The 10,999-nt window shown below is 54.8% G+C and overlaps 1 protein-coding gene across 1 annotated transcript in view; it reads left to right on the top strand.

The window, feature by feature from the left end:
* The window catches only part of ADCY5 (adenylate cyclase 5), a gene marked incomplete at its 5' end in the record, with an annotated part of 169,859 nt that overhangs the window by 156,546 nt on the left and 2,314 nt on the right, over window positions 1-10,999 (top strand). The window contains 4 exons of the mRNA XM_006772897.2: window positions 1,822-1,954; window positions 6,400-6,663; window positions 7,607-7,811; window positions 10,571-10,695. Of these exons, the coding sequence (XP_006772960.1) occupies window positions 1,822-1,954; window positions 6,400-6,663; window positions 7,607-7,811; window positions 10,571-10,695 (727 nt within the window). The remainder of the gene's footprint in view (window positions 1-1,821; window positions 1,955-6,399; window positions 6,664-7,606; window positions 7,812-10,570; window positions 10,696-10,999) is intronic.

Here is a 10,999-nt window from a genome sequence, read left to right as displayed (position 1 = left end):
TATATCTAAAGCAGCGGTTCTCAACCTGTGGGTCTCGACCCCTTTGGGGGTTGAACAACCCTTTCACAGCGGTCGCCTAAGACCATCAGAAAACACATATATAATTACATATTGTTTACAGTAGCAAAATTACAGTTATGAAGTAGCAACGAAAATAATTTTATGGTTGGGGGTCACCACAACATGAGGAACTGTATTAAAGGGTTGCGGCATTAGGAAGGTTGAGAACCACTGCTCTAGGGCATCACTGTCCAATAGATGAATAATTCAAACTACAGATGTAATTCAGAATTTCCTAGTAGCTGTATTAGCAAGGCCACGTGCAGTAGCCACATACTTGCACTCAGTACTCCTTTAAGCTCAGTAGCCCCATGTGGACAGTGGCGAACATCCTGGATGGTGCAAAGGGCTGGGCTGGGAGAGGTGGATACGCATGGGTCCCCAGGGTCCCAGGTAAAGGCTGGGTAGTGTGTGGTCATGGCGCCCAGCTGCTAGGTGGTACTGGGCTTTCTGCTCCCATCCTAAGAGCTTCCCTGGATCAGGAGGGGTGCTGGGGTGGGGGCGAAGGAGCACTAGCAGTGGGAGTAGCAGTATTGGACATGGGGGTCAGAGCAGGGTTGGGGGCACAGCAGGGTGGGTGGACACAGCAAGGGGGAACAGCAGAGTGGAGGGATACAGCAGGGTCAGGGGCAGTTCAAGGTGGGGACACAGCAGGGTGGGGGATACAGCAGGCAATGAGTTGCCCTCCCCACTTCTGTTCACAGAGACTTCAACAACAACGGGACCTCCCAGTGGTGAGTTGATGTCCTCTCTCTCTCTCTCTCTCTCTCTCTCTCTCTCTCAAGTTCTCAGAGAGGCCTCTCCCTCCCTTCACACAGAGCAGCGGGGCCAGCAGAGAAGGCAGAGGGGCCCAGGTGGGAGGGGGCTTTGTGGCAGGTGGGCCCCTCTTCCCTCGTATCAAGGGGGCCTCATTAGGTAGATGCCCCCCTTTTTTATGATCCCACCACCCCAAGGTGGGATCTATAGACTCGGGCCGGAGCCTCAGGTCCTACAGGCCATTCCACAGGCTTCACCTTAAAGCATTCAGCCTCAGGCTCTTCCCCAGGGGCATGTGTCCACCCTCAGGCCTAGAAGGACAGGAACCAGTGCCCCCTCCGCCCCCTGGTGTGGGGTTAGGCCCTGCATCGGGCTGCATTTGACATTTGAGCTCTTTGCTGGCACAGGGAGCAGGGTTTGGGATAGCTGCTTTTATTAAGAGTGTTCTTTTTAATGTTAACAGAAATATAATTAGATAGTAATTAGCACTTTTGGAGTTCCTACTGTTAGGTACAAAGGATTTGTATATAACGTTTTTAATTTTTATCACAAGTTTGAAATGTGGGCATTGTTACTCCACCTTACAGATTAGGAGACTAAGGTTCAGAGAGGTTAAGAAACTTGCCCAAGGCTGCCCAGAGACGGTCCATGTGGCCTGCCTTGCTCCCTTGTTACTGCGCCCACAGCCCCTGTCTTGTCCACTAAGAGACCTGAGATGTACACGTAGCCTTTCCCAGGGGCCTCCTTCACCCTCGGACGTGACCAGGGGGAAGGTCCCCGGCGGGTCAGGAGCTGGGAGAGGAGCCATGGCCGCTGAGCTGCAGGCGTGGGGGGGTGGCGGGGGGCTGGGCTGGGCTTCCATCAGGAAGGCTGGCAGAGGCACACCTCAGGCCACATTTGAGCAGGAGGTGAAGAAAGGGAGGCCACACAGTGGGAGGAAGACGAAAGGCCTGAGGGGCCCCGGAGCCTGCATGAGATGCCAGGGCTTCTCCCTCCTGCCTGCAGCCCTGAGCACGCGACCAAGGTGGCGCTGAAGGTGGTGACGCCCATCATCATCTCAGTCTTCGTGCTGGCCCTGTACCTGCACGCCCAGCAGGTGGAGTCCACCGCCCGCCTCGACTTCCTCTGGAAACTGCAGGTGGGTGGCCTTGGGGCTAGAACTGGGGTCGGGGAGGCACCCAGGCCTCACGGCACTTTGTGAGTGAGCAGCCCATCACCGGGGCTCGGCTGGGTCTTGGTGCTGCACTGACCAGGTGTCCTGCTCAGGCCTTGTCCCAACAGACCAGCACCCCACGTTCCAGCTGGTCTGCTCCCCGCTCTCTGGGGCCAGGAGGCAAGACTCCAGAACTTATTCCAGCCAAACCCACTCTGGCCAGTGCTGGGCTTGGGTGGGCCCAGGAGATTTGCTCTTGTCACAAATACTGTGAGCATTTAGAGTCATGTCGACAGAACAAATCTGTGGTGGAGCAGCAAGGAGGGTGGGTGAGAAGAGTGGCAGGAGGAGAGCAGGGGCACGCAGCCCTGGGTCCCGGAGTCTTAGTGCAGGAGCCTGGCCAGGTGCAGAAGGAAGAGGACTTAATGTGACCAGAACTGAGCCTGAAGATTCTCCAGGGGGGATGAATGGAAGGGCATCAAAGACCATCCAAGGAAGCTCGGCCAAGTGGTTGTGCCCTGGCCCTGGTGAAAGGTGTCTCAGAAAGGGCAGCAGTGGGTGCTGGGTGCCCAAGTGGGGCTGAAGTCCACCAGTGTCCTGCCTCCAGGCTTCGTGCCCTGCACCCTGAGGGACCCACCTGCGGGAGGGGATGCTGCTGGGCCGCTCACAGGGCGCTCCAGGTGCAGGCAGCGGCTCTGGTTACTTGGCAGACCGCCTGCAAAGGTCCAGGAGAGGGCGCCCAAGCGCACTCACAGCGCACAAGCCTGGTGTGTGCAGGTGGCCTCCGTCCCGTTATTCCAGCCCAGCTCTTGCAGGACATGGCATAGCTCTGTCTCTTTGTCTCCCCTGGCCTGGGTCCTATGTCCTGACCACTTCTCCAGCTCATCTGCAACTGGTTAGACCTCCTCCGTCCTCATTAACATTGAGATTGAAGTCTTCTGGCCGGGGCAGGAGCCCTGGAATTTCACTGGGTGCTGAGGGAAGATGGAGTATCTGGTTGCCCTGCTGCTGGGTGTTTTGCCCTACCCCCCACCTGGTGTTTTCCACTGAGGTCTCCAGTGAGGACACCCTGAAGTTGGGGGAACAAGTTTTGCATGGGAATGGCCCTCAGAAGCCCTGGATGGGGAGGGGGACCTCAGGGATAAGGCTGCAGTGGCTCTTCTGTGCTGCAGAGAGGCGCAGGGGGCCTCCACGGGCTCCTGGTCTGAGGCCCGCCCTCATGCCCAATTCCCATTCCCTCAGCCCTGGAATGCAGCCCAGCCCTGCAGCGGTGCTGAGCATCTGGGGAAGTTTGGGGACCAGGCTGTTCTCAATCACCCCTCAGCTCGTCTGTAGCCCCAGAGACACGTGTCATTAATGTTTCCCTCCACACAGGAGAGACAAAAGCAGACAACAGATTGATTCCACTTATTCTCCCTGATCTCCTCCGGCCCCACAGCTATGCTCCTCCCACCCTTTTTATCTTTTTGGGGGGAGTAAGTTTTAAAAAATAATTTAAAACCTACAGAAAACTTACAAGAACGGCATAGAGAACTCCACAGTCCCTTCAACAGATTCCCTAACCATTTTTTCTGCATTTTCTTAATTGCCCCACCCCCCACCCTTCTGACATGATGCCCCATCACCCCCAAATTTTCCGATGTCCACCTTCAAAAAGCAAAGACACTCCATCGTCACCCCACCCGACCTCCCAGTCAGGAAATCAACACTGGAGCACCGTCATCCCACCCACAAAGCCCATTTGAATTTTGCCAGGGGTCCCAGTTCTTTTAATTTTTTTCCTAATGAGGATACATCCATCATTGAATCCATAGAAAGAGGAAGTGCCGGGGTCCAACCCCAGTGGTCCAGGGGTTCCCAAAGGTATGGACTGAGTCAGCGAAGAATGAAGGACATGGAGACAGCGTTCAGATGATCAGCATAGCCAGGTTCTCTCTTTATTCTGGGTGGATCTTCCTGTGCCTGGCTGAGGCCACAGAGAGAGATCCATAGGCAAGCTGAGCCTTTATTTTATAGTCAGAGGTAAACAAGGTAGTGGTTACCATAGTTACACTGTTCTTGTGAGTTTCACTTGTTTTGGCAGCACTTGTTGCACCTCCCTCAGCCCATTAGCTTCCCAGATAAGATCTAAGGAGAGTCATAAGGTCAAGCCTAATTGTGCTAAGAGGTTGCCCTCTAAGCTGGGACTTGTTTGTGACTTTGCCAACAGGTCAGTCTGAGGCAAGAGGAAGAGGGAGGGAAGGAGGGAGGGAGGGAAGGAGGGAGGGAGGTAGAGAGAGAAAGAGAGAGAAACATCAATCAGTTCCTCCACACACAGGCCCTGACCAGGCCTTTGGTGCACTGGATGATGCTCCAACCACTGAGTCACATTGGCCAGGGCAGTGGTCCCAGTTCTAACCCAGGATTCTTTGCATTTCGTTCATGTCTTCTCAGTCTTTCCTGGCCTCTCAGTCCTTGCCAGTCTTAAAGAGATCCTTGTGCTGTGACCCTCAGATGTTGACATCTCCCATGTCCAGACTCAGGTCACACCTTCTTGGAGGCAAATCATGGAAGTGACGCTGCTCCTTCTCAGTGCATCACACTGGGGATTCCACTGTGCTGACCTGCCCCCTCCCTGGTGACGTTAACCTTGATCACTACTCAGTGGGCAACTGCCGGATTTCTCCACTGTCAGAATGCCATCTTCTCTTCTGCATTCAGTTAGTGCTTTGTGGAAAGATTCTGACAGTACACCAATGTTCTGATCCTCAGCAAACCTCCACCCACCAGTCTCAGCATCCATCATGCCTCCTGCCCGCCTGGCCGTGATGACACACATCCTTCCTTCCTCCCACATTGTGAACCGGCATCCTGCTTCAAGAAGAGCCTCCTCCCCACTCACTTAGTCACTCATTTATCTGTATCAGCACGGACTCATGGCTTCCTATTCCATTCAGTGGGCTTTACTCTGCTCCTCACATTACTTTAATGCTTGAATTCTCCGGGGCCTGTGAGTGTCCTCAAGTTGGCTTCTGTGTTTTGACACGTCTCCATCATTCTTGGAGCATTTGTTGACTTCCTGGCACAAGCCGATGTCTCGGGCTCATCACGTACTTTCCCTGCTCCAGCCCAGCAGTCAGTGATTTCTTCAGAGGGCCCCAGTTCTCTGTAGTGGAGAATGGTACTTAGAAACCAAGATCGGGGGCTCAGTGCGCTCAGTGTTCTAGCCTCTGTGGACAAAGCTAGGAAATACATGTTAGTGTATATGAACATCTAAATAAAAGTACGTATAGACATATGAATACTGCCCCAGGATCTCTCTGTTGATATTTAAAACCATGAGCGTACACCATTTCTAGTGCAACACCTGAGGCTTCTTTCTGGCCTGCCTTCCTCCAAGCTTAAAAACACCATCTCTGCACGTGAGAGACCCAGCGCCCATTGTCTAGCAGAGATTTACTCCTTTGCTCCATGGAGCCAACCTCCCAACGCCTTCAGCCCCCCTCTCTGCCCCACCACACCCCTCCCCTCTTCACCACCTGTGACGTGTATGCTGGGCATGCCACCTGTAGCGCCCATCCTCTGACCCCTGCTTCCTCAGGCACAAGGGCTCTGCACACGGCAGGGAGGGGGGAGAGGAGGTTGGAAGGGAAATGGCTGGATCCCTCCTCCCATTTTGAAAACAATTAAGAAGGCCTGTGCACAGATGTGTGAGTGCCAGCGTGATTGTCTACCCTCCGGGCATGTCAGCCTCTCTTCCTGGAAGCTCTCCTACAGGCTCCTGAAGCTTCCATGTCCCTCCATCTCCCATCCTGCTCTGGGGCTTTGGGGAGGGGGACATCAAGTCAATACCAATAGCCAAATACCTGAATGCAGGTTTTGGGGGTGGGTGGGGGACAGTCTGTTGGCTCACCCCCATCTCGCCCAGCAGCCATTTTGCTGTTGGATCTGTGGTCAGGGTGGGCGAGTAGGTGCTGACAGGGAAGCGGGGAGGCCTGGGGTCCATAGCTTCCCTGAACCCCTGCACCAGGAACGCCCTTATCCGCAAGGCCCCCTCCTGGCAGAACCACTGGTCTCAGTTCTCGGGGGACAGCCCACCCTTGTCCTCCTCCCACAGCACTGATCCCTGAGCCTTCCTGCCGGCCAGAGTCCGACCCTAAAAGCATCTGGCTGTGTTGGCAGCTGCCCAGCATGCCTTGGGTGGAGTCCCCCAGATGGCGGAAGCACCTGGCCAGGGCCTGGGGGTTTGGCCTCTGATCCCATCTGTAGCCATGTTCCCAGTGTCCCCGCACCCAGCCTTCACTTCCACTCTGCCACCGGCTGGGCTGGAGTGCCACTGAGTCCCCAGGATGTGGTTGACGCTCAACCATTGAGCCACACTGGCCGGGCTCACACTCTCTTTTCTAAGTCATGCATGGCTTGGCCCACCCTCTGCCGGTCCTCTGCTGCAGGCCACGGAGGAGAAGGAGGAGATGGAGGAGCTGCAGGCCTACAACCGGCGGCTGCTGCACAACATTCTGCCCAAGGACGTGGCCGCCCACTTCCTGGCCCGGGAGCGGCGCAACGATGAGCTCTACTACCAGTCGTGCGAGTGCGTGGCCGTCATGTTCGCCTCCATCGCCAACTTCTCCGAGTTCTACGTGGAGCTGGAGGCCAACAACGAGGGTGTCGAGTGCCTGCGGCTGCTCAACGAGATCATTGCCGACTTCGATGAGGTGCGGGGCGGGCGAGGGACACTGGGGTCCCTGGAGGGGAGGGAGTTAGGAGACGTGGTGCCCCCTCTCGCCTCACCAGATAGGACCAGTGACATCAGGAGCCCTGGCCATGGTGCCCACTGGGGCCCTGCCCAGTTGCCTTGACAATTATTCTCATCCTTCACCCTTCCTCTCATGCCACTGAGGGCTGGACGGGGCCTCAGGCTGGGACCCAGCCTTTGAGAGTCTCAGGAAGGAACAATTCCCAGGCTGAGGGAGGAGGCAGGACAAGATGCAAAGCCCTGAACATCGACAGCAGAAACAAAGCCATTTCGTTATTTGTGTATCACACCCTTGTTGAGTTAGGACAGGGGTCCTCAAACTTTTTAAACAGGGGGCCAGTTCACTGCCCCTCAGACTGTTGGAGGGCCGGACTATAGGTTAAAAAAAAAACTATGAACAAATTCCTATGCACACTGCACACATCTTATTCTGAAGTAAAAAAACAAAACAGGAACAAATACAATATTTGTATTTGCATGTGGCCCGCGGGCCATAGTTTGAGGACCCCTGAGCTAGGACGTGCCAGGCACTGGGGATACTATGCCCATTGGGGCAGCCTTGACTCTGGGAGCTCACCATGCAGTGAGTGTGAGGGACAATCCCAGTGCCATCCTGGGCTCAGGAAAGAGAGGGATGAGGGAGCTGGGGCCAGCAGCGTGGGAAACAGCCCATGGACTCCTGGGCAGTGAGGTGACTGGAGTCGGCCGAGATGGGCACAGTCCCCTACAGCAGCGAGCGCTGGAGGAGGCCTGTCTGTCAGGGAGCACCGGGTCCTGGCACTGAGCTGGAGCTAGAGACAGGCCCTCTGTGCGAACTGGGGAGACACAAGGGGCCACGCTGCCGCACTTCCCTGTGACCTCAGTGCCCCGGACTTGGGGTGACCCGGTTTGGCCTTCTTCAGATCATCAGCGAGGATCGGTTTAAGCAGCTGGAAAAGATCAAGACCATCGGCAGCACCTACATGGCTGCCTCCGGCCTTAATGATTCCACCTACGACAAGGTGGGCAAGACGCACATCAAAGCTCTGGCCGACTTCGCCATGAAGCTGATGGACCAAATGAAGTACATCAACGAGCACTCCTTCAACAACTTCCAGATGAAGATTGGTGAGCTGCCTGGGAGGCCTGAGGGCTCAGAGGGGCTCCTTCCCCCCCCCCCATTCTGCATTAGTAACCCAGGCCCAAGCATAGGCTGGCATCACAGTGCGTCCCTGCCCAAGGGGAGTGGGGGGACCCACCACCCAGAGCACACTCCTCCCGGAGCCTAGAGGTGCCGTCTCTGCATGCTGCTGTGCGGGTGACATGCCCAGGACACCTCTTTCTGAGTGCCCATCTCACGCCCGCGTTGGGAAGGGCGGGTGGACCCAGTGTGGGCCTGCCCGAAAGGAGTGCTGCCCCAGGGCCTGGCAGCCCCATGTATTTCAAGTCAGGCTGGCTTAATAGCAGCATTTTATTTAAAAGTGTTCCAGATTCATTCAGTACAAATGAAAAGCAGCGAAATGAAGTACTCATCCATTTTAAATACAAAATGAACAAACATAGTGCAAGTCATTTGATTTGCAAATTTACAAAAACATTGAACATAACAGTCCTACCCAACTGTTAACAAAATGAACATAGTGAAATATTTTAAAAACTAAACATGAAAGGAATCATATAAAACTGACAATGAAATGATCGTTTCAACATCTTAAAACACAAAACAGGTGGTCAGCAGGGTTATTGCTGGGTTCCCGGGGTTCCTGTGTGAGCACCAGCTCCTCAGGACTGGGCGAGCTTTTCTAAGCTGCTTCAGCGGCCAGAGAAACAGCGAGCCTGTCAGGTGTCCCTGGGTCCTCTGCCCACCGCCTCGGCCCGTGGTGGGTGGCTTCGAGGGCCTTGCAGACGTTGGGGTGATGCCCAGGGTGGAGCTGGCTCTGAAGAGACGGGTGCCGAGCAGAGGCCCTGAGTCTGTTTCACAGTCAGGACTCTGTTCTCCCTGTGCAGAAACTCTTTGAACCAAACCCTATATAATTTTCTCGGCCTTTAATTTTGTTGTTTTATTACTCCAACCTTGCGCTCTGACAAGTCTCGGCTCTGCAGAAGAGCTGACAGAACAGCACAGTGAAAACTCACGCACACGGACACAGGCAGGCAGGCCCCACCTCCTGTCGCTGCTGGCTGATGGCAGATAACCACTCTGGATGCGCTGCTCCATAAAGTTCAAGGTGTTTCTGCAGCTCGTTTTGTTCTTAGCATATATCTCACCAAGGACATCCCGGCAGCCCGTGTGCGTGGTTTCGCAGTAGGGGTTTTGCTTTGCTGAGTGCTGCGGCCCTCCTCTTCTTCCTTCTTCCTTTATTTCAGTTACGGTTCACACTCAGAATTGTTTTGTACTGGTTTCAGGTGTACAGCACAGTGGTTAGGCAACCATCGGCCTTACAAAGCGGTCCCCCCGATATTTCAAGCACCCACCTGGCACCATACACAGTGATTACAATATCATTGACTAGATCCCCTGTGCTGTACTTTGCATCCCCATGACTATTTTGTAACTACCCCTCTGCACTTCTCATTCCTCTACCTTTCCCACCCAGCCCCCCACACCCCCTGCTGCCCTCCCCTTCTTGAGGGTGGTGGGGTGAAGGGTAGTGTCTGAAAGAGCAGACCTTTCCACTTGTCAGACTTCTAATGCATTATCAACTCCCTGGTACGTCTCAAGGCATAAATGATTCCAATTTCGATTTTTTTAAAAAAACGAACACTAATTCACCAACATAAATACTGGTATCTCAGTCCTCAAAATTCACACATGAAACCAAAATATTCGATTGCTAACCATCAATATTGTGATTATTGATGGCCTTGGAGACATTTTGTGGGGACTGGGCTTTGTCTGAACAAACGGCTGTGGTAGCCGGGGGCCCTGCACCCGGGGGCCCTGCACCCGGGAAGTTGGCCAGGGTCTCACTTTGCACTGGTTGCTAGAAGGCCCAGACCAGAGCCAGCGGGAGGGGGGTGGGGGGGGGTCTGCCTCACTTGACGTGCAGCCTGCATTTCTGTGCTAACTTCACCCCCGGTTTCATGAAATTGCTATTCTTATTTTCCTTGCACCCCATCTTTTCCACCTACATTGATTTATATTTTTGTAAGCTGCCTCCCCTCCTTCCTCGGGCCAGGACTGGAGACTGGGTAACAGGTAGACAAGTAGCTGGGCAGGCAACTGGGAACCTCGGGCGGCAAAGAAATGGGCAAGTTCTGGTATGTTGGTCTAAACCTGTGGTCGGCAAACCACGGCTCTCGAGCCACATGCGGCTCTTTGGCCCCTTGAGTGTGGCTCTTCCACAAAATACCATGTGTAGGCGCGCTCGTACAGTGCAATTGAAACTTCATGGCGCATGCGCAGAAGTCAGTATTTTGTGGAAGAGCCGGTATTTTGTGGAAGAGCCACACTGAAGGGGCCAAAGAGCCGCATGTGGCTTGCGAGCCGCGGTTTGCCAAGCCACAGTTTGCCGACCACTGGTCTAAACTGCAGGTGAAAACTTACTAATGCCACTGAGAGAGGGACGATTAGGGAAAGGCGATTAGGTGATGCATGAGATCACTAGAAGCCTTGCAGAGGGCAGTGCTGGTGATGGCCATGCAGGAGCTGAGCATTGCCTGGGTGGTGAGGACACAGGTGCAGTGGGTGTGTGAACAGGTTCCCGTAACCTTGAGTTACAGCATTTGAGAGAAGCAAAGGGTTAAGCACGGCCTTGGGGCTGGAGGACCCTGGGTATCTTCAGACGGAGAGTCCAAGGGAGAAGCCGGGCGCGGGGAGAGGAATGGGAGTGAGGGCCCGCGCTGGTCTGAGTCCTGATGAGCGTGCTGACTTCTGTCCCCTGCAGGGCTCAATATTGGCCCCGTGGTGGCTGGGGTGATCGGGGCCCGCAAGCCTCAGTACGACATCTGGGGCAATACGGTGAACGTGGCCAGCCGCATGGACAGCACCGGTGTGCCAGACCGCATCCAGGTGAGTGCAGAAGCGTCCACCATCTGCCACCCCAACATCAGGGCCTCTGTCTGGCGCTTAGTGGTCTTTGGGGCAGGCCGCCCACAATTTCCAGTCAGAATTTCATTTGAGAGTGATTGGGCGGTTGGCACTGATGCTTTGAAGCTTGGAGAACATGACTGGGTACAAGCTGTCAGCACCTTGGACAGATCCCCAGGCCCGTGCGGAGTCCTCTGCTGCCACAGAAGGAATGAGAGGGCATAGCCTGGCCAGGGACCCGACGTTTCCTCCTCCCACGGCCTTTGTAAGCCTCTGTGTGCCTCCC

The sequence above is a fragment of the Myotis davidii genome, unplaced genomic scaffold (genome assembly GCF_000327345.1).
Source record: "Myotis davidii unplaced genomic scaffold, ASM32734v1 scaffold745, whole genome shotgun sequence".
NCBI lineage: Eukaryota > Metazoa > Chordata > Mammalia > Chiroptera > Vespertilionidae > Myotis > Myotis davidii.
This window is presented reverse-complemented; position numbering and strand designations above follow the sequence as displayed.